The 24,603-nt window shown below is 39.6% G+C and overlaps 1 protein-coding gene across 1 annotated transcript in view; it reads left to right on the top strand.

Moving 5' to 3' along the window:
- The window catches only part of SLC35F1 (solute carrier family 35 member F1), a 240,289-nt gene that overhangs the window by 195,497 nt on the left and 20,189 nt on the right, over positions 1 to 24,603 (top strand). The window contains exons 4-7 of the mRNA XM_074150484.1: positions 5,967 to 6,126; positions 11,510 to 11,666; positions 15,772 to 15,824; positions 21,087 to 21,241. Coding sequence (XP_074006585.1) covers positions 5,967 to 6,126; positions 11,510 to 11,666; positions 15,772 to 15,824; positions 21,087 to 21,241 — 525 coding nt within the window. The remainder of the gene's footprint in view (positions 1 to 5,966; positions 6,127 to 11,509; positions 11,667 to 15,771; positions 15,825 to 21,086; positions 21,242 to 24,603) is intronic.

The raw sequence follows: 24,603 nt of genomic DNA on the forward strand, positions 1-24,603 counted from the left end.
ATACCTCAACAACTGCCACCAGAAAAGGAAAGGAGTCAGCAGTAAGTGCTTATTATAGGAGTGCTGGATGGCAATAGTCTTTGCTTTGTTCTTGGTCCCTGTGGACTCAATGTACGTTGAGGTAGAAGGTTTGAGATAATTTTGAAGCAAATCTGGGAGGTGAGGAGTAGGGGATGTGCAATATTGATGTTGTTGATCCACCTTGTCCAGTGCTCTATACCGTGAAATATCTCAAAAGCAGAGATAAATTCCACCATTTCCCTTCCTCCCCCAATCCTGTGCATGTAAGATTGACTGTACTTTCTTGTTTTGCTTCAGGGCATTGAGGGAATATTGCAATGTTAATAAGGTTTGCAGAACAGCATTGCGCAGGAGTGTTGCATACCATAGATTTATACTGTGAGAGTCTATGGGGTGTATCTTGTATCTGATTTATAATTGTGCTTCAAGTGGCTATTCTGTCTTTTAGCTGTGTTACATACCGATGGTTTGCAAACCAGCCCCTGCAGTATCCTCAGCCTCGGTACATGGTTTTGGAGTCAGCTGAGATCTCAGTATCCAGAGCTTCTGCCTCTAATGGCAAAATTCACCCTGAGCCAAACTTTTTACTGACATAAATATGCAAAATCTCATTAAAGTCAGTGGAGCTGTGCCCATTACAACAGCAGAGATTTTGGTGTTCTGTGCCCATTTTGCATATTCTTGCAGACGAAATGCAAAAGCAGAGGTTTTTCTGCAGGAGACATCCATAATTTTTCTAGCCCAGGATCTAATCCTCCGGATAGCTTACAGGAGCTGGGGACATGGAGAAGTTTCTAGTAAGTAACCTTGAGAAATGGTCCTCAAAGCCCATATCCAGTCATCTTACTTAGAAAGAAGCAAAACAGAAAATAGGTGTTTTCTGCAGAAAGACATGACTGCTGGCAGAGCTGTCTGCTGTCTTAGCATGATCTTTTTATGGCAGTGGTGTGTAAAATCAGAGGAGGAAGGCAATTAAAGGAAAGGTCATTTGAGTGGTCAGTTTGTTGGTGACTCTTCATGGCATTTGAGAAGATTCTGCATCAGCACAGCTGGACTGCATATAAGGAGAGGAGAGGATGAAGAGGTGTGTCTTAGGTTGTTTTTTTTTTTTTAAAAGAGTCAAGATGCAGTTACAGTAAAGCGTGTCCATGTATAGAGAATTGAGAGCAGAAGAACTGTGGGTTGGGTGTGACCACCATCTTTCATTTAACATAAGTTCTACAAGTTGCTGAATTCTTTCTGTGCACACAGAAAGTTGGAGCTGTGATAATCCTCATCTCGGGTGTTGGTGCAAGTCAGATGTAGGTGAAGGTCTTCCACTAGTGAAAGTTTTGAGGGAGTTTCTGTGTCCACAGGAAAAAAAAAAAGAGAAAATCCTGAGAATAGATTAAAGGAACTGATGGGAACAGTTATAGAAGCATTGCTCATGTGGCCCCAAGAAAAAAAATTAGAGATCTGGGCAAAATACTGATTAAGAGAGGCTTCAGACTGGGAGCAGTCTTCTGGCTATTGTTTATTCTGTATGATGGAAATTAAATGTTTTTACTGGTTTTTTAACCAAATGACATCACTAACTGATTCTTTCACCAATCTCCATACCCAGAGTACCCTACATTTTTGCTGGATGAAAAAATTAATAGTTTTTAAATTATTTCCATGATTATATAAAAATCATGCAAGAAAGTGGTTAAATTGTGATGAGATAGCAAATAGAAACATGAAAGATAAAAACAATACTCCTTTTTTATTCGAATTGCTTGAAATAACCCTGTCAGAAACACTGCTAGCATCCACACCTTCCCTGCAGACGGTTTCGGTCTCAGGGTATCGTAATTGCCACACAGTCCCCCTGGCAGCCAGCAGCCACCTCTCTGAGGATTCACATTTCAGCTGCTTTTGTGCGTGTGTAACGTACAGTTGACTCAAGTGTGTGTGGTACTGTGAAGGGAGTGTGAAAACTGGAACAGAAAGGGAACTCAAATGGGCAGAAAACCCTTTCCTCCTTTGAAAAAACAAAGCAAATGTCAGAAGGTGTGTCTCATACAGGATATAGCACTTGCTATTCTATTAAACTTACCAGGTCACATGCTGAAATTCAGTAGCCATCACATGTACTTGACAATACAAACGTTGGAGGGATAAAACACTGATTTTACTGATCCCTCTGCTCTGGAGAGTAGGCTGAGTAGAGGGTGCAGCTGATTCTCTGCATGATTTGCTTGAGGGCAGCACTAATGAGAAACCCCTAATGTGAAAAAAAGGGCTTATAACTGGGGGAAAAAAATCCAATGAATGTTTAAAAAGGAAAATTCAGCTCCACTGTTCCCATAGGGAGTTTGCTGACCAGCTTTTTTCTTTTTGATGTCACTGCAGATCAGCCATTCACCCTCTGTATTACAGACTTTTCCTCTAAAGCTTGCCAGCTCTCCTTTCCAATGACTAACAGTACATTCCTGCTATATATGTGCAAATACATGCTGAATTTGTGAGATCAGAGACTGGATATTTACTGTTAGCAAGAGAGTATTTGTCTATGATTCACAAGTATAATAAAGTCAACGTAATTTAATAAACAATCGGAGAAAATACATTTCAACATTGGGTGTCATCAACTGATTTAGATGCAGTGTGATATCTTTTAGAATCAAATAATAATTTTCAATCTCTATAACAATACAGCATTTTTATAATAGAAAGGAGTTGCTGTAGGATGGTATTTCAATAGATTATATTTTTTTTGTATCCTGCCTTCTAAAGCAGCCCAATTCAGAGCTGTGACTGAAGAAAACCACAGACAAACACAGCAGCATCAAAGAACATGGTCTGCAACATGCACTCGTATCACTTTTATTATCTTTCCATGGCAAAATAAGAAATATGTTTTATTTTAGTTTATTGAGATCTGATAACTTCTGTGGTTGAAACAGGAACCTTGATTAAAATCAGGTCACTCATTTATTTAACCTGACAGGGTATAGACAGTACCTTTTGAATAAGCAATTAAAAGGAAGGAAAATATTGAAGATGATTCTTAGGGAAATACTGGTAAACAACTAACCTTTATGTACTATAAATGAAATTCAAGCTAAGCATAATTTATCTTTATTATTGTAAAAGCTTTATAGTCAGAAAAATTGCAATTAGGTATAATGTTTTTTTTAATAGCCGAAATAACTAATAACAAATAAAAGACAGGGAAAAAAAAAAAGGAAAAAAAATAAACAAGAAAGTCCTACTGCAGATCAGGTAATCCACAATCTCACATCTTTTGTCTGTAGAATATATGTGCATTTTTTTCTTCTCCTAGACAGGTTTATCTGAGGAAAAAAGAAAGGCAGAGTGAATTTAGTCCTGGAGAAATGAAATGTAAAGCAATACCTGAAAAATAGTTAAGCAATATACACTAGGTTATCTTATTGCTAGTATTGTAGCAACCTGATTTATTTCTATCTCCCCCATTGTTTAATTATAGCTATAAACTAAACACAATTCAAAAGCCATAAAACATCAATGAACATTACCTACATTTCATGTTTTTATCTATTGATGCTGCAGTATTCCAAATAGCGATTTGTGGATTGGACCTTGGACTACCAACCCCAAAGGGGCATTTTCCAGCTGCTGTCAGCAGTGTTTGTTTGTGACAAGTTCTGTTCATGGATCCCTTCATGTTAGTTCTTAAAAGACACAACTTCACATACTTGAAAACATGGGCATGTTTAAATATTTATGAAATGAGAGGAATTTTTTTAATCTTCCTCTAAAACCCTGTTAGTGGGAATTTGCCTGTTGAAGTACACATGCAGCGAGTACAAACAATTTTTAAAACTGGCTATTGAAATCACATTAGCAGCCTAATATATCTCATATTCACAAGAAAATGATCTTTTTGTGTGCTTAGCCTGGTGTAAGTAAAGCAGTCTTCATCAGAGCTCCTGTGACACAGTGAACCTGCAGTGTCACGTCCTGGTGTAAAGGTGGACAACGACTGCGTTCCAGATATTGGGGGTTAAAAATATCCACTGAGTCACTCTGCGTCTCTGGAGAGGCAGCAGTTACCAGCTGAAAGGTCACATCCTTATATTCTTAAATACTGTTTGTGTGAGTGACTGGAGCTCCCAATTTTGCAAAATGTGGTTGGTCCAGTGATGGCTGAGGTTCACTTAGTCACCTTTGCACAAAAAAGAACTGGAATGATGCTTGCAGATACTTACTGTCTTACAGAATCACAGAATGGTAGGGGTTGGAAGGGATCTTCAGAGATCATCAGCCCCCCCTGCCAAAGCAGGGTCACCTAGAGCAAGTTGGACAGGAACGCATCCAGGCAAGTTTTGAGTATCTCCAGAGAGGGAGACTCCACACCCTCTCTGGGCAGTCTCTTTCAGTGCACTGACACCCTCAAAGTAAGGAAGTTTTTCCTCACATTGAGACAGAACTTCCTGTGTTCCAGCTTGTGTCCGTTGCCTCTTGTCCTGTCGCTGGGGTCCACTGAAAATAGTTTGGCCCCATCCTCTTGACACCCATCATTTAGGTATTTATAATAATTGATGAGATCCCCTTTCAGTCTTCTCCAGGCTCAGACCCAGGTCTCTCAGCCTTTCCTCATAAGAGAGGTGCTCCATTCCCTTGATCATCTTTGTAACCCTCCACTGGACTCTCTCCAATAGAATGTGAAGAATTATTTCCTAAGCGCTGAAATTCTTGAAATCATCCAAAAATCTTTTTCTCTTCAGACAGACAAATAAGTTAAAAGAGATGCAATCATTATTTTATAATACTTAGTGTGCTTAGTGGTAAATCACACTGAGAGAACAAGTAGCAGATAATAAACCCAAAGGGAAGAAAAACCGAATGACATCATCTAAAATCAAGGTAACAACACCTGGAGGAGTTTTCCAGAACTATGGACCCAGTCTCCTCCTTTGGTTGTTCCAGACGTTTTCATTAGGAAGAAGATGCAGTCATATAGCTCTGCTTCCTCCTATATCAGTTGGCATTGAACAGTAGTGTACCCTGTATGGTTTGTCAAATCTCATTGTTAGGCCACAGAATCACAACTCTTAATTATCTGTATCCTTTTAGGAAGTGGGATTAAAGTCACATTTCTTTGGGTGTTTCTTACCTAGGATTTTTATTTCCTGGTGACATACTGGTAGTTTCTAAAATGTATTTTAATTTGAAAATCTCGAGGTCCTCTCACAAACATTTGGTGCATTTCTGTTTTTTTGTCATGGGTTTTCTGGGTTTCTTGTGGTGTGTGTCTGAAAAAAACAATTAAAGATTGTGTTTCATAACGCTTCTTTGAGAAAGCTCTTAGCCAGGGTCTATTGGCAACAAAATTGAGTTTCTTGCACTGCAGGGAAGGTGGTTTTTTGTTTTGGTTTTTCCTTTCCTTCAGAGGCATATGGGACTATATTTTCAAGGAGTTAACAGTCCCCACAGGGGGCAGATTTTTCATAAATATTCTGCATGCAGATTTATATGGCCAAATTTAATAAATCTGGGCGACTTGTGTATTATGAACATTCCTGCTAATTGGACCTGAAATGACTGAATTAAAGCATATGTCTAGACTGCAGGAAAACTGCCCTCAGTCTTTGTCTGTTAATCACCAGAGGTGAGGACCAGATGGAGTGGTGTGGCTCTCTTTTGGCCCAGGTTTCCTTCCCATGGATTTGAAATATGCATCTGAATCCAAGAGCAAGGCAGTGCTGTTGAGTATTACTGTAGAGCAACAGCTCTCCTGAATTCGTGGAACAGTCACGAACAGAATAGTCTTATCCTCTGTCTGATGGACAACATAACCACTTGAATACACTTCCTGTCTGGTATAAAGTGCTATTACTAACTAAATAACCCTGTACCTCTCTGCTGGAATCTAATCCTAGTATTTTAAGGCAAAGTGTTAGCAGGTTTGTTTATTGATTTTTCCTCTTTCTTGACAGCTCCTAGACTGTTTTGTCATCCCAGTGGTGATACTGCTCTCCTGGTTCTTCTTACTGGTACGATACAAGGCAGTACATTTCATTGGAATTGTGGTCTGCATTCTGGGCATGGGCTGCATGGCAGGAGCAGATGTCCTCGTTGGGAGACAGCAAGGAGCGGGTGAGTAGAGATGGATGGGTTGTATGACCAAGTTCTGTTCAGAGAAACCATTGATCAGAACGTGTCAGATTGGGACAAAAAAAAAAAAAAAAAAAAAAGGGAAAATTGGCATGAAAACCTGTGCCTTCATGGATCCAAAGCACCACACCATTCAATGTTGCTTCTTTGTCAGAAGGGACAGGGAACAAAAATGGGTCAACACTTAGAAGTCAGCACTGCTGCAAACGGACTTTATGGGCCCTGTGTCTGCAATGCAGGTCACCCTCTGTGCAGCCTGGGGGAGACAAGCTAAATACTTGTAGTTTCAATCCGTTTTGGCTTAGCTGTTTGACTGCAAAGTCATAAGCTCCTCTCATGTCCACCGTGTACTCTTACTTCTCCTGAAATTTGCTCCTTTTTTGTACAGGAGCACGGTCACTGGGTAGATGCTAAAAGACACCAGACCTACATACTGACTGTAGTAATTGGGCTTTGCATACAGTCTCAGAGTAAAGGTTTGGGATTTGCCTGCATCATTGTTGAAAAGACCCTTCTTGTGTGTAAAATGTTCTTTTTTATGTGCAGCATCATTTGAATAATGTGTGTGTAGCTATTAATGCAGACTAGACAGATTTCATTGATCAACTTCCTCTGTCACATTGATTTCTCTAGTGCCAACCCAAATGATGTGGGAAGGCTGGAAATTCTTTTCAGAGATTGTCAATTAGGCACAGTTTTCATTCTTAATTAAAAGCACTGAATTGTGAGCTGAGCATAATACACTGGGATTTAAAATTCTTGACTCAGCTTTCTGAATACAAATGCAAGTGCTGTAAGGGCTGCATTTGCCAGGATGCTACTAAATAAAACAAGGGAGTTTGTGACAGTACTCAGCATATCTCCCTGCCCCCTTTTATCCCTGTCCTTTATCGTAAAAGGAGACTTTTAGTTCGTTGGTCTCCTCCAGAAATAGCCCTGCCCCAGCTAAAAAGGAAAGAATATACTCTATACTATGAAATCAGCCAGCCAAAGCTGCATGAGAAATGACTGATTTCAGAGGGATTGGGATTTCAACCTTGGGTTGAGAAAACATCCTGTGTTGCAGTAATCCTGAGAAGTAATGTGCTTGGGCAAGTGAGTTGTGGTTCAGCAGGAGTGTGTGGGGCAATGGACCTCAGCAGACAAGGAACAGATTGTAAAACACTGACACTTTGCTATTCAACTGCAATAATTACATATTATTTGCCATATTCATTACTAAAACATGGGTAAAGCTGTTACGTAAATTTGTCAGGAAAAATCTGTTAACATGCATTATTGCCTTTTAATTCAGACCTACACATAAAAAACTGGCCTTTCTTATTGCTACATATAGAGAAGAAATTAAGATCAGAGCCATGCACAACAGAGACTGTGGCTTTTTTCAGTGGCAAATTGATGTTATTAAGATGCAGTGATTTATTTCTAAATTACCACATCCTCTTTAACAGAGTAAAATAGACGAACTGGTTTGATTTCTCTGAAGGGGTAAAACAATACATTAAAAATCCACGAATACAAATAAGTATTGACAGCAAAAAAAAAAATAATTCTTGAAACCCTTCGTTAAGGAGTTCCATGCTATTTATGGGTTATTTCCCAGGACTGGGCAAAAAAAAAGAAAGGAATTCACCAAAAGCAATGAAGCTGTGTTAGTCCTCAGTAAACTCCTTGGTTTATTCTATATTTTAGGGAACAAGATCTGTTGGGACCTCTTTGCCTTGTGTGGCCATACTATTTACTGTATTAGAAGTGCCGTAAGACTCTGGTAGGCACCAGCTGTTACTACATTGTGTACAGCAATTTAGCCTGCAAACCATTAAAGTAAGAGAAAATGAATTCAAAATGCATCACTGAGAGATTAAGAAGTATTTTCCAAACTATCTGCAAGAATTAGGTATAATTTGCAGGCATAGTCTCAACTTTCAGTAAATCTATGGTAGTTTACATCTTTTTATTGTACCCTGACTGATGTTTTGCACATTTCTCATGGGAAAAGCAATTACTACCAAGTAGATTGTGCTCTATCACCTTACATGCCAAGTATGTCTTAAAATAACATTTTTCTGAACTCATACCCATGGAGTACCTTGGTACTTGTGCTTCTGTAATACACTGGATTCTAAGTCACAGGGGTCTAAGTATTTAATCCAGATCTTTTGAAGCACTTCCCAGCTTTAGCTTGCCACAATGTCTGAAAACCAGTCCTGTTAATAAGTATATAAGAGTATGTATAATCTAAGAGGGGGACACATTAAGATTGATTTTTAGATCATCAGTAATTAAAACCAAAAGCAAAGATAAACACCTCATAATGCTGGGGGTTAAGGTAAAAATGTGTCTGAGTGTGAAAAGCAATCGTTTCAGAACATAATTAATATTTAAGTTATTTATGTTACACTATAGTGGTATACCTAGTCCCCAAAACATTAACTCCTCAGTGGACTGTATGACTTCTGCTTCCAGAGAACATCAAATATGCTAACAATGATTAATGCAAAGCATGTTTTTCCAAGCTATGCCTTGTGTTTCTTCAGAAGAATGACCTACGCCATTAAATTGGTCAAGTACAACTGTCTTAACCTAAAAGTCTTTAGAATGGCTCTAGTCAGTTGATATATATTTCCTTAGCAATGAAACCAGTAGATACATGTGGATTTTACATCCATGAAAATATGTCTATGAGGATATGTCAGTCCTGGGGGAATGTTCCAAAGTCAGTCTCTTGAAGAAGCAAAGGCATTTGACAACCAGGATGCTAGGAATTATTGGGAAAGAAACAAAAAATGCAGTATAAAACATTTTTATCTCAGTATATAAAGTTTTGATGCACTAGCCTCTTGAGTACCATGTGTTACTCTGGTCACTGCATGTCAAAAAGAAATGACCAGAAAATAAGCCTATAGAAGCAATGGAGAAAGTTGAGAAAGCTGTTCAAGGATATAAAATGGCTTCAGGATGAAGAGAACGAGGCAGACTGGGAATCTTCATCTCCCAGAAAAGGCAAGAAAGAGACAGAATACGTTAAAGGTACATGAAGTCTTCAATGATATGGAGAGGGTCAATATAGAATAGTTCTTAAATATTTCTCACAATGAGAAAATTACAGGATGCCCAATATATTTTTGAGGTATCAGCCTTAAAAGCTAAAAACACAAAGTATGTTTTAATAGTGCGTACTTACACTGGGTAAGTTACTGCCAGAGGGTGTTGTAGAGGCCAAAAATGTATGCGCTTTACACAAATTAATGAAGAAATCCATCGGGACCTATTAAGTTCAATGATCTAACGCAACTTCCATCTCAGAAAATCCCTGGTCTCCTGCTAACCGGCTGATAAAAACCCCTCTGTGCTTCCCTATTTCTTTATGCTTTCCTCAGGAACCCTGTGCTGCCAAGTGCCAGCGGAGGGTCCTGGGCTAGGCAGGCCCATGCTCTGACCAGATCTTAGCCTCCTCTTCTGGGAAAGCCCTGAAAGGTGATGCTCACACTCTTTGAGCGTGAATGCACTCTGGGGAGAACCATCATGGTGTGGTGCTTGGAGCCATCCCACCTCTGTGCAAACAGCCTCTGAGCCGTCTTCTTTTCACAGATGCAAAAGGATGATATTTTTGTCTCAGCAGTTCAACACAGCCAAGCTCTAAGGTCAAAAGCTTTTTCAGCAGTACTTCCCTGAAGTGCCAGTGAGTAGCTGTAATAAATACCAAATGAGTGAGCTCAGTGAGGGATGATTGGAGCCACTGTGGAACGTCAAACGCATCAGGGGTATGAAGAGGTTTTGTAAAGTGCTGGTGCTTATTTTAAATTAAGAGCATCTTCTGTAGCTGATTGCAAAAGAAGGCTAAAAGGAAAATAAGTACCAAATCTTAAAAAGATAAATGGTCAAATATAAACATGCTGTCAGTCAAAGTATGTGCAAAAGAGAAATTCAGTGAAAGACTGGATGAGTTCGTGAAAGAGGAATCTAGTCATGTTTGGTAAAGACACAGAAGCCACATCTCTGAGCTGAAAAATGTTGGAGACTAAGAGAGTATTCCCAGTAATATTTTAAACATTTGCCCTATTCCTATTTGTCCCTAAACAACTTATACTTTTCTGGTGCTTATAGCCAGCATCGGAGACAGGACACTGGAAAAACTAATCTTTGGTCAATCCTCTTATGACCGTTCATATTTTTGTAAATTTCTTCTCACTGGAAATTTCAGAACTGTAGTTTGGAATGAAAACTGAAGGCTTAAAAGAATTCCATAAAGAAAAATGTTGAAAAGATCGTTTTGAACAAATCAGAATGTTTGACTTCCATTTTTATTTACTGCAGAGTGTATTTTAAAAATGAATAATAAAACTTAAAAAGGTAGGAATTCAAAAAATAAATCAAGAGGTATTTTAAAAGAAAACAAAGTTTCTTTAAAAAAAAAAGTCTAGTGCTTCAGCACTTCTACTGAACCTTTTCAAAGGAAATTCCATTATATCCTAGCATTTGGAATATGGTTCTGCAGCAATGTCTGGCAGCTTTGTGAAACTGTAGCTCTTGTAGGATTCATTTAACAAGCCATATGTGCAGAGGGAATCCCACACATCAGTTTGCAAGGCCAGGGCCTCAGTTTTCAAGCTGGAACTTGATCTTGGTCAAATCTCCCTGCAGCCCTCCCCACCCCCCAATAATAAAAGCCTCCAAGACTTAAAAAGATTTAAAACAGCCTTTGATAATATAGTATTTTAGTAACTATATATACCCAGAGGTACTGAAAATATAGTTTGGTGTTTGTTGCATGCATTAGGTCCTGCTATGTTAATTGAACGAACCTCTTTTAAAAATCTGTCATTATTATCGCCATGTCTACACCCCATCCTGCCTCCTCTCTTTCTTGTCAAACAGTTTCATGTGAGAATGAGGTTGATATTGGGGTTGTAATGCTTTCTTCACTCATTTCACAGGTACACGGAATTTTTCAGTTGGTTTCACATCTAAATACTGGACATGTTTTAGACTGGTTAGATTTCAAGATGAGATGCAAACTGCTCTGTATAGTTGGGTCACATTCTATCTACAAAAAAAAAGTAATAAAAAGGATTAGTCACTGAAGAACGCCACTTGGTTTCTATATTTTTTTACAGTTTTTTCAGATTCTTTCAGATTCTCTTGTCCACAGCAAGGATAATGCTCTCCTCTCACCTCTGCTAGATCCTGCTGGATTATTGAATGAAAACTGCTAAAATGACAGAACGTTTGCATTCAGCTTATTGACCCAGATACGGGCTACTGAGTAACTGAAGATTGAAATCTACAGGGAAGAACTTACAGTGGTTCTAGACAAAAGGTGGTTGTTTTGAGACATTCTAATTTTTCCCCTGTTTATTCCTAGGTGAAAATAAACTGATAGGGGATCTCTTAGTACTGGGAGGAGCAACGCTATATGGCATCTCAAACGTTTGTGAGGAGTATATCGTCCGAAATCTGAGTCGAGTGGAATTCCTGGGCATGATCGGACTCTTTGGCTCCTTCTTCAGTGGAATTCAGCTGTAAGTGAGCAGGTTTGAGCCCCACAGTCATTCTGATAAGTGCAATTGGGGCCTCCAATGAGCTACTCTGTCTCTTCAAAGGTAGCCATTTCCTGTGGAGAGTAGGTGTCTTCTAATCCTGGAATTTGCATTGGTTTTCGTATTTCAGGTCGATGGATTTGAATAATAACTCTAATTCAGGGGACCTACAGAAAAGATGAGGAAGGAGTGTAGTGATAGGAGGAAGGGTAACGGTTTTAAACTGAAAGAGGGTAGATTTAGAATACATATTGGGAAGAAATTCTTTACTCTGAGGGTGGTGAGACACTGGAATAGGCTGCCCAGAGAAGTTGTGGATGCCCCATCCCTGGAGGTCTTCAAGGCCAGGCTGGATGAGGCATTGAGGAACCTGGTCTAGTGGGACGTGTCCCTGCCCATAGCAGGGGGGTTGGAATGAGATGATCTTTAAGATCCCTTCCAAGTCTAACCATTCTATGATTCTATGACTGGTGTCCTGGAATAGTCACAGGGGGAGGGAGGAGTAGAAGACACATCCTACCATGTTGCTGTTGGAAGACAAGTGGATACTTCACGTGTTGGTCTGATCTGTGAATAACAAAGTCTACAGCTCTTCTGTTTCTGTTTCATATGTTTAAAAAGTCACTTGGATTTCTAAGCAGGTAGAAAACACATTCCAGTGTGAAGGTATTTACTGATTGGCTCATTCTGTGTATCTGCATTATGATAAGGCGGAAATAATGAAAAAGCTGGCGTTTTCTCTTCAAAATAGTAGTCGGGAGATTGTCGCATGGATTTCAGGAGCTACTGAGTTATGTCTATATCCACGTGTACCTAATGAGCACCTCACCTCCAAGCCTAAGAGTTGGAAGGTACCTTCCAGTGTTGTAATACTGTGACTTATGAAACTGTGCTAAAAATCACCATGCAAGATTGCCACATTTTATGCAGATCCGTCACTGGTGCTTGTCACACAGAATAACTTTTGATTATTAGTCAAAACCAGGTTGCCTCCCTGCACATCTGAGCTACCCAGCTTCTAAAACCAGAGACTGATCAAAGCAATGACACATCAATTCCCACTTAATTAGTTCTATTTCTTTGGCCAGAAAGCTTATTATACTTATGTAGAACATGTGAACATGGGATCTGAACATGTGACTTAAAATTATTTATATTAACTGGCTACCAGATAAGCACTTCCTTTTTAAAAAATATAAAATTCAAGAGCATGTAAATGTGCCTCGTATCTTTGGCTAAAGCATTTTTGTTGCCTACGGTGTTCATGGTAGGTAAGTATTAACTGATTCTGAGGGCATCAAAGCAGTGCCCTTGTCTTGCTCTGTGCATGTAAACTGTCATGTATGTCTCGTATTCCTGAATTTAATTATAGTGCTATTACCCACTCTTGACCCCAGCAGTTAGTCACAATTCAAGGTCGGTGAGTTATTTTACTGGGGAGAATAAGCTGGTACTGGAACAAGGCATCTTTGTATACAGAGGACACAACTAGGAGGAAGCAATAGGAAACCATTTCTTTGCTGAAAGCCTCATGGTTTTTCTAGTCAACCTTTGGCCCAAAAGTTCTCACCAGCATATTTTTCTCCACTGGCTTCTGCAGCTTTTTGCTGCTAGTGCTTTTGTGGCACTTTGTGGAGCCCTGACCACACTTAGCTCATATGTGCACTTTTTTAACAAGATGGCAAAAGTTTGCATATTGGGAGAGGCTAATAATGTTTCTGCTACTTGGATCCATGAAGCAATTCAGCATTTTCTTACCTTTACCTGAAATGAAGAGCAGATGTCACATAGTTATGAGTTCACAGAGGTTTAATCTAACTAAATATACCAATTGTTTCAAAGAGAAGCCAGCTCCCCTTATTACACTTACAGACTCTTCCTTTGAAACACTACTGGCCACTTTGGTGCAATATAGGACCTTTGGGTCCTATAAACTGAAGTAGTCTGGGGAAAAAATGTCTCGGAAATAGGGCCATTTCCCAGCATGCTAGACACAGCACTGGTCAAAGTTCATTTGGCATCAACAAAGTGGCTTAGCCTTCTCTTCTTCACACTGAGCAAACCCTGCTGTTTCAGCATCTCCTCTTACATCATGTGCTCCAGCCGCCTGACCATTGTCACAGAGCTCCACTGTACTCCCTCCAATTTGTCAAGGTCTGTCTTATTCTGGGCAGCCCAAACAGCTGCTGTCTCACAAATCATGTCCTTCAGCTTGCTGGCCAGACTCTTACTAACACAGCCCAGGATGCTGTTGGCCTTCTTTGCTCCGAGGACACATTGCTGACTCGTGCTGAGGTTGATGTCCACCAGTACTCCAAGGTCTATTTCTAAAAAGCAGCTTTCTATCTAGTCAGATCCCAGCCTGTACTGTTGCATAGGGTTATTCCACCCCAGGTGCAGGAGTTCATATTTGCTTTTCTTGAACTTCACAAGGTTTCTCTGGGCCCTTTTCTTTAGACTACATTGTGGGTAGTCCACTTATCCAGTCCATACATCTTCAGTCTCTAAGGATCTTTCAGGAAATCATGTAAGCTTTGCTAAAGTGAAGGTAGGTTACACCTCATCCTCTCATCCATTCCCTCTTCTTTATTTACTGAGCCAGTCATCTCATCATAGAAGGCAGTCAGTTTGGTCAGGTATGGTTTGCTCTTGAGAAGTCTCTGCTGGCTGTTTCCAGTCATCTCTTCTTCACTTCCTGCAAATGGCTTCTGGGAAGATTTGCTCCATAATCTTCCCAAAGGTTAGCATAAGGTTGGGTGGGCTATAGATGTGTCTTTTCAGTCATCAGGGACCTCCTCCAATCACCACAACCTTTCAAAGATCATTCTGTTTCCAATTCTTCAGTGAATCTGGCATCGCTAAATGGCAATTTCTGGCAAAGTTGCTCTTACTCCTTTTTGTTTTACAGATCACAACGAATCACAGACTGTAGCATATTGTTTTATACTTCTTTTGTATCAGATAGGCAGTATTATGAAAGCAATGTTCCTAAATTTAAGTTATATCAAAATCTGTTTGACAGAAAAAGAGACATTGCAGTTTGTTTTCATGATATTTTTCAGGAATTGCTGATAAGAGACATATGCCTTATGCATGCAACGACACTTACAATGTAGTTATTTTGCAGACAAAATGATCTTATTATTCTATACACAGTATTAGATTTGCTACAAATCAGCAGCAAGCAAATTAAGATTTCCAGGATGCAACTCTCTAGACCAGATTAATCTGGAAGGCACTGAGTTCCTGCAGTTTTACTATTAGACTCGGTCTTTCACACACCACCTTTTGTACTAGGTACTTTGTTTTTCAATCTGTGCAATTCCATGTTTTATACTCGTTTAAAAGAGTGTCCAGACTAGCATGCAGGGTTCTGCACAGCTGGAGTTATCTGCAAATCACGGATCAGAGAAACTGTTAGCTGAATGAAGACCTAGCTTGTGAGATAATCTCATCTCCAAAGGTCTATTTGCCTGGATTGGGAAGAGCTGACTTGTTGCCACCTTAGAATTTTCTGGATCTGGGACTTTGATGTTCATGCAAGACTTACAAGATGTTGAAAGTGGACTTTTGCATCTTGGCCCATCCTTTGCTTTGTTTCCTGACTTTCATTCCTGTGACTGTTTGATCTCTCTTGGTGTGTAACAAATCACAGTATTCTCCCCAAAGCCAGCCTGTGATATCTATTTATTTGACACTGCAGAGCTGCTCTGAAGGGTGAATAGCTCAGACAGATACATTATTAATCATTAAAGTTCAAAAGCTTTCAGAATATTAAGTCAGAAGAGTAGAAGAGGATTGAATATATAGGGGGATGGGCACTTCGGGCAGGTATATAGAGAGCTGGAAATAAACCAGTACAAATTGTATGCTATCACATCTGATTGCTGCCCTGAAGATCTTTCAAATACAGAGGTTCAGGGATAATACCAGAGTGGATTAGCAAAGTCTGATTGCATTTGGTTCCTACAGAGATTTTTTGTTATAAGGTTATTTATGTTGTTTTGTCCAGCATTTGAATTGAATGAGGGGAAGTAATTTAGCTTCTGTTCTCTTCCGTCAAATTTTGCCTTCTCTTCTCTTATAGTGCAATCATGGAACACAAAGAGCTGTTGAAAGTTCCCTGGGATTGGCAAATAGGTAAGAAAACACTTTACCTCATTGAAGATAGTTGCTGGAGGAGGCATGGAGACAACCAGAGTTTGGGGAGGCAGGCACAGAGTTTCACAGGAGCCAGTGTTTGTGACTTTTCCGCCAGTTACTGCCAAAGGTTGAACCACACGCCTCATAACCTTTCTTAAATGATCTGTCCTCCCATAGCCATATTGTGCCTTCCTTGCACCATTAGGTTAAGCATATGAATGCCGTAAAATAATTATTCAGACAGCCATGAAGTAAAACAATAATGGGGTTCCAGTTCTAAGATTCAATGCAACACTGGGACAAATAAATGAGGTAGTCATTAAGAGCCAAACCTTTTCAATGAATGCCAAAGAAAGAAAATGGGACCTAACAAAAAAAGCTAAAAAAAGCACTTGCAGTGCATATTATAGCCTCATAAACCCATTTCCAAGGGGAGCATTTCTGTATGCAAATGGTTAATTGCTTTCCAAGTACTCTTGGTGGAATACAGCAGATGTGTCTTCTAGACAAGTTTAGGTAGCATCATGTGCAATGAAGCTCTTACGGTGTTTTGCTATGCAGTGGATTGCATTTTCCCATTTCAGTTTGGAAGCTGAGTTTATGATCTAAGACTCCCTTCTAATTAGCCCAACAAATTATTTGCTTTAAAAGCAAATCAACATTTAGGAAAGGAGAGTCCCTATAACCACTCCTTTACTCTTTATGACAATAGAAGAAATAAAAGAATACTAATAGTATAGAACTGGTATAGTCAGTGGAGGATTCAAGCTTTGGCAATCCATTAACAGTAGCTTGTTACCTGTTTTCAGAATGAACATCAAAATGACAGCTCCGAAGTGTGCAAAGGCAACTGATAATGTGGGGAATCCCTGAGGACAGGGGATACAAGTTATGGGATACATTGTTGTTTTCTTTAAACTTAGTTCTCAATTTCCTCTCATTATCATAAACCTTAATAAAAACAGTGCATCTTTCACAAAATACTGGCAACTAGAACTCTTGAAGATTTGATGGTTGATCTCTAAAACTAAATGACAAATAAATTTAAAGTATCCATGGAGAAACACACTCAACTGTGTACTATAAGTGTATTGGCCTTCTTTAATCTGAGATAATTAGCATAATTGCATCAGTGTTTGTTTATATTTCATGATAAGGAGCACTGGGACACAATTAATCTAGTACTGATGGAACTAGCAGTGGTCATAGTGAATTAATCTACTATCCATGTAAATGTCATATATGCTTCCATGGGAGTTCTGTTGTAACTCAGTATCAGTGAAATGTGCTATTAAAATAAAGTCTTACTTGGTCTGTGATGCCATTAAAATGTCATTGAAAGTTAGTCACTAGTTCTGAAGAGTCCCTATGCTTCATAAGGAGGAGATTATCTTAGCAAGAGCATCGTAGATATGTACTTGTTTTGTTAGAGCAGTAATTGGAAATGCTGTGCAGTTGATCATGGATTAAATGCTGACAATTATATGTAGTTTTGTGTTTCCACTACACTCGGTGTGCTTTCCATTGCATTGGCAGTGATACAAGGTTGTCAAGTAGTGACTGACAAATCTATGTCAGGGTGTTCACGGCCTCCTGAATAGCTATCCACTGCGACAGACTCAAACCTGCAGTCCAGCAGAGTGAAACCATCAGCCTTCTCAATGGTAGTGATAAAGTCACAGCAGGCAACCTAATAAATAACTCAAGGTGGCCTGTTGCCATCTGCCATAATTGTGCTATTAAGAATGGATGAACTACCTTTCAACTGATGTAAAATGCAAATGATTTTGGAATATAAAATCTAAAGCCAATCTGTTGTGTTTATCAGGCTGTGGCCCTCCTGGTTTCAAATTTGGAAATTCCCCTGATACATAGCGTCATCTTCATACTTAGTATAAATCAGTGTAGCTCTGTTTGAATCCTTGAAGTTTTAAGTATTAATACATGCTGACAACCTGACTGAAAGGATGATTATACCATTCTGGCTGAGTGGTTTCATATGAGACCATGGCGTGTTCTGTAGAGTGATACATGAAATAATAACAAATAAATTAACATCAGTTTTATTTAAGAGAAAAGCCAGTTTGAATAACCAAGAAAGTGTTCTGTGTTACAGAAGGGTTTGACTATTTCTCAATGATTTTTATTCCAAGAAAACAGCATGAAAAATCATAACTGATTCCATTTCATCCCAATGAAACGATAGCTTTTGGAGTAAAAATGCAAAAGATAAACTATGCAACATTCAACCAGCATGCTCAGGAGCTAAAACAGAAGTTGCCAATGTGTGTTGGTCTTGATGATACTTGAGCTACTTTAGAGCAGTCCCTGGGGGCAGATCCTGCCCATCTGTGTGAAGACGCCCAGTTTTAAGACAAGTGAGGAGATACTGAGGGGTTGGGGCTTATTCAGCCTGCAGAAGAGATGCCTTCGAGAAGTTACCTACAAGGAGGTTATCAAAAGGACAGAGCCAAGGTCTTCACAGCAGTGCATGGCAGGAGAATGAGGGACAACAGGCAGGAGCTGAAATGAGAGGTTCAGAATGGATAAAAGGAAAATCCTCTTCACACTCAGGACAGGCAGGCAGTGGAGCAGGTTGCTTAACGTGGTTGTGTGGTCTCCATCCCCAGGGGTTTCAAGACCAGGCTGGACAGTCCTGAGCAACTTGGTCTGATCTCATAGCTGAGCCTGTTTTGAGCAGGGTTTGAACTAGAGACTTCTGAGCTCCCTTCCCCACAATCCTATAATCCTAAGTGCCCAGTTCAGACCCTTCTGAGGCATTCACACCCAAACAGGCAAAACTGGTGGCCTTACCCATCGGGGTGAGCACTGAAAGACAAGATGGGATTCCTTCCACCAACTTTAGATACCTGGTATGTGGACATCTGGTTTAGTGAAATAGACTCCCTTTATCATCAGCAATAATAAACAGTCATGACAGAAATCTTACTATGCTAAAGCTGGTATCTAAAAGAGGTTGGACGATCTGCCCCCTAAAATTTCCTAATCTCTTCATTGACCACCATCCTTCAGTAAGTGTCCAAGGTTAGGTGTAAAGAATCCCACCCACAGCTGCCTTCATGCAGATTAAGCCTTCAGTTTGGGGCAATGCCAGCAGACAATTACGAATTATGAGCTTCTCAGGGTTTAACACAGACCAGCTGATCAGCAGATCATTACAAAAGCATGCCCTAACTTAGCAGGTTGCTTCCTTCCAGTGCCTACTGCAGGCAGTTGGTGCTGGTGACTTAGTGCCTGATTAGACACAGGTCTCAGCACCTGGGACTGCAGCACTAGTGGCAATTCCTAAGGCTGCCCTTAGCACTGCAGGGGTACCCAAGGAAGCTGAGTCTCCAAGGCTTTGACTTAAAGCATATTTTTAGTCTGAAAACTGGCCCTCTAAGGAACAATATCTGAAAATCATACGTTATTTCCAGTTTGCTTATTGTCACCACTAAATGCCATCCACCTGGTGAGCGTCGCATATATTTCTAAGATGTAAATGAAATTCCGCCTCTATTCACCTCTGATAGGACAGCTACAGTTTAAGCAATTTTTCACTGGAACTGAAATGCCCTTTGGAAAAGCAGCTGGTGAAGCGCATGTAGTTGGCTGCCAAAGAATATGAACACCAAGGCATAACCATAAAATTATACTATTAGTGAGAGCACAACCTAGCAAAGCACCTGAATATGTGTGTTAAATCCAGACTGACTAGCAGGGGCTCGGTAGACCAGCTGGTAATTTGCAGACTGTACTTTGAGAATGCTGACTTTGGGTCCAGAATGGCTTTTGCGCCTGACCTGTTCTTTATTTAAGTCTGGAAGAAAGGCTGACTTAATGCTCATGTATGCAAACAATTTCTCATTGATCAAAACTAGGCTCCATTTGATGCAATTATTTGCCTACCACAGAAGAGTTGCAGAGTTTGCATAAAGCAACTCTTTCAAGGACTACCTAAGACTGTTTCCGTTGTTACTCCCTGTACAATGCACACCTTAAAAATTTTCTGTTATTAAAACTAGTTCTTACCATGATTATCCATATTCTGGATATAAATTCAAGTTCATTACCGTGCAATAACAATTGATACAAAGACACTGACATTTTGTGACTGCTGTATTTGTTTTAGATGAATGTGCACTTCAGTTCAGATGCTTGTAAGGGACTCAAACTATCCCGGCTGATTTTGTCCTTTAGATAGCTTTTCTAAAGAGTTTTTAGCTAAGTGGATCCACAAGCAGATACAAATCATATGGGCTTTTTTTCCCCCCTTCTAATTCATTTCAGGACTTTGGCAATCAGATTTTCTGCAGCTTATAGTCAATAACAACATGCTCTGAAGAGCTGGCGTGAGTCTAAATTTAGGCTTGTGCACCTATCAGCTGGGAATTCTGCAGCATACGGCAGCCTAAGAAATATTTGCATGAGAGCAGATGAGTGAAGTGTTTGCTGGTTTTTTAACTTCATATTGATTAATTTGCCTTGGGATTTATCAAGTAATAACTGAAGCAATGAATTCTTTCCCAGTAAGTTATTTAGGTTTTTTAATGAAATTAGATTTTTACTGTAATGTATTTTTATTATATTAGTGTCTAACAATCTAATTTGTGTGAGGCACTCTGTGAACACATAGCAAGAAATAGTCTCAGCTCCAGAAAGCTTTATTAAGGAAGGCAGACAAAAAATGGTAGAGGAACAAAAGCACAGAACTGTAAAGTGATTGATCAGGTTTGGTGGCAAAACAGGACTAGAACCTCTGTCACTTGAGTGCTGTCCTCATGCATTCATCCATTGGCTCATTAACTCACCTGCAAATACATTTATATTAATTTTTTGAGTCCGTTCCCAGAAGATATTGTATGTTCCATCCAACTCAGCTGAACTTACTTGGTGTTAGGGACATTCAGCTCTTTAAAAGAATAGATTCAATGTGTCCAAATGTATCATTTAATCCAAACTTATGTTGGACATGAGGTTTTCACTAGTAGCATAAGACACCAATTTAAAACAGTACTGCTATTACGGGGAATACAGCACACCTTGTGTTCACTTCTGTGCAGGGATGGTTTTCACTGGTTTTTGTATATATTTAGAATGATGTTCTTAATATATATATGTATACATGCATAATTTGAATCCATGTTTCTTTGAAAAGCATTCTTCATCCTTTTCTAAAAACTCAGCTTTCTTCCTCCCAACACAATTCATTTCTGCAGGCTATGGAAGGTCACTTTGCTTCTTGTTTCTCTTCCACAGGCTTGTTGTATGTTGGCTTTAGTGCCTGTATGTTTGGCCTCTACAGCTTTATGCCAGTGGTCATAAAGAAAACCAGTGCTACTGCCGTCAACCTCTCCCTACTCACAGCTGACCTGTACAGCCTCTTCTGTGGATTATTCCTCTTCCACTACAAGGTATGTGGAAATGAGAGATGGGTAATAGCTGTAAGCCTGAAGAAATACCAGTGCAGAAAAATGAAACAAAAGAAGCCTCCAAGCTTTACTAGATCAACACAGTGAAAGTGCAGATTTTTTTATATACTCCAGGCTTCCCACACCAGAACCAATTTTATTTCATGATTTCCAGTTGTTAAAGAGAGCTCATTTGGTCTTTTTGTTACAATTTTTAAGATTTGAGTACCTGTTCCTCAGCAACCATATCACTAACTTCATTTTACTTATCAGTGGTAACTTTCAACTGCTGTGACCAGACCCAGGGTGGCAGCATGAAGGAAAGGACTCTTTCAGAAACCCAATAGAAATTTTTTGGCCAGTAACAAGGTTCTTTCATTCATGCTGATTCCGAGTTTATTACCTGTAATTGTCCATGAATTACACCTTTCTTACCAGCCAAACCAATGGCTTTCCTGTTAGTCTAAATGCCAAAATGTGCAGCAGATTTGTGTTGAAATTAAACTTTTATCTCTCAGGTCCTCTAATATTTACAACGCTGTGTTGTACAGGCACACATTTGGTCTCTAATTGCAAGGAATGACACTTCATTACTCACAAGTATCCCCCCCAGTGTCCATTACATGGAAGCGGCATCAGGGCGCCACAGGCAATTGCTTTGTACCATCATTTATTCATAAGAGGGAGGTTACTTGATAACTAAAATGGTGACCCAGAGAAGTGTTAGACAAATGAAAGCCTTAAAATACTGAGTGGCTAACCAACCCAAAACAGATTTTGTAATACTAATGGTACCTGAATGAATCTGGATGAGACAGGGAAAGTTCAAAGCTTCAGAGTCCAACATAAAATTGGTTTTCACTATTGCCTTTTATGTTGCTTTTATGGCTTTAAAAATTTTGTAGACAGACGAAAAGCAAGTATAAAACAAAAATTTTACTGAGAACAGTCTGTCTCATGGTGATTTGGTTCCTAGTTCTTTCTGCCCCACACTTCAAATCCAAAGCGTTTGACATTAGGTATTAGCTGAAAATTGTTATCCCCGGTTAATAATATTATTTGATACCCATAGAAAAATTTATTTTGTTATGTTATTCCACAATTTCTAAGAAAAATGCCTATGTTACACAATAAGAGATAGACTAATTTTGAAAAGAGTGGTAGTGGTGTTTTAGCAAAATCAAACTCTGTTAGAGGGAGAAACTCAAAAGGCAGCAGGGGTTGGACAGCTTTGTGCTCAAACCCGGCAAGTAAAGGCAATTTTGCGAATGCAAACCTTAAACTTGGGGCACTTGAAAGGCACAAGGTGCATAAAAGGTTTCAGTTTTTCCCTGTGTCTGATTGTTGGGTACATTGGCAGAGGCAGGAAGGCAGAAGTTTCAACTTCATTGACCCCCTGTCTTTCTACTGTATGTGCATGTCAGCTCTCAACTGCAGTGGCACCTTGGTCACTCATACTGAAAAAGTGCTCAGGAGGAGAAGGCTCGGAACTGGAAGGTTTTCTGGTTGAAAGCCAGGTCTCATCATCTGTCCTGATAAACCAGTTGAGTTCCACCTCTGAAGTAGCTGGTGGTCCCCTCTGCACCTTACTCGTCTGATTAGAAAACTGTTTGAAAATCTCATTCTCCTGTGGGTAAACATATCAAGCAATCTTCTTCATAAACTCGTATTAAACTCTTAATTCAGACTATTTAGATTTTCTACTTCCACTGCTCTCCTTGGGATACTGTTTCAGAACATCACTGCTCTAACAGTTAGAAACCTTCTTATTTCCAGCATAAATTTTCTTGTGGCTGGTTTTGATCCACTTGTTCTGCCAAGAGTATCCCTTAGCATGAGGAGTACCCTGTCTCGTTGGCATTTTACTCCATTGGTAAATCAATAGAGAGCAATCATATCTTCTCTCAGTCCCTAGTTCACTTGTCAGAGCAAGCCACACTCTATCTGTTCCCCCGAGCACCTCTCTGTCCTTCTCTGCACCTCATCCAGTTGGATTTCATCCTTTCCTGAGATAGTTCTTTCAACTCTAGAAGCAGGAAAGGTCCCTCCAGCAATTGGTGCAATGGTCTTGTCTCTCCATGTCTTCGGGAAACGTTACCCCCTAAATAATAAGACTGTATTTACTTTTTTCATCACTGCTTTTCCTTTGTGGTTTGCACTCATCCTGCAATCCACGTGGCTCGTGCATGTCTCTTCTTTGTTCTTCCCAGTTGAACTTCTGATAAGAAGACCTTTGTCAGGACTTTTTGGAAGGATACTACCTGAAATGTAGTATCATTTTCCCAAGCTGTCGGTGTCTCCTTTCACGCCCTTCAAACTTACATTGCAGAGGAAATTTGAAAAGAGAGGCTATATTCAGAGAACAACTAGATTTAAAAGCCTACTTAATTATCTGGTTACTTCTTTAGTTACCATGTTTTTATCCTTAGTTGGATCACCTCTTCCTTTTCTTTCTGGTTTACTATCAGGTGTCATTCTATATGAGGAGGTGGAACTGTGAAATGTGCAACTTGCACTCAATAATGAAGTTTAATACGTTAACATTAAATGACCTAAATTAATTCCCCTCCTAAGACTGTGTACTTTTGCTTGTTTTCTAGCTTCTAGAAAGCTGTTTCGTTCCCAGCCCTGCTGTATGTCTCTTTCAGACACTTATCTCCTTCTGCTTACGGCTGCATTGGCCAATGGGCGAAGCCCCAATTCACTGGGAAGCAAGTGGTGTTATGCTGAATTAAGATCAACTGAGCAGTTTAGTGCCCCTAGCAGAATGTAATTTTATGAGGCTTTCAAGAAACAGTTGTGATTTTTTTCCCTGTGCTGCTACTTTTATCGCCAGACAGATTTATTGCACCTGTAGCAGTAAATCTATGAAAATCCATGGAAAATGCAGGAAATTAGTTTAACTGGCCTTTAGAGCCTCTGAAACCAAACTGAGGGGAAGATTGCATTTTAAGTGTTTTGATTTGTTAGCATTTCATTTTTTCGTAATACAGACTTGCAACATCATGACGTGGGACAGTGAGTTTATAAACAGCTGCGTTTATATTCCTACCCCATATGCAGATACCTTTGTAGCTCATTGAACAGCTCCCAGGCCCGTGGAAGCTAGAAATACAGCATGTTAACTTGACACAACTCTAGTGATATACTCATAATTCGAGATGTTAATTGTTCAAGGTGTTACTGTATTAAAATGTAATGATTTATAACTTTCAATTTGAGATAGATGCCTAGATTATAGGGCATTATTCTTAAAATTATCTGTATCCCCTAAATAAAAGCTCTCTTTTTAGTTCTTCTGTCATCAATAATTGATCCCAAATATCCCAGTGGATGGAGAAAGGTGTCTGACGTCTTCAGTGGCT

The sequence above is a fragment of the Numenius arquata genome, chromosome 7 (genome assembly GCF_964106895.1).
Source record: "Numenius arquata chromosome 7, bNumArq3.hap1.1, whole genome shotgun sequence".
In the NCBI taxonomy this organism is placed as follows: domain Eukaryota; kingdom Metazoa; phylum Chordata; class Aves; order Charadriiformes; family Scolopacidae; genus Numenius; species Numenius arquata.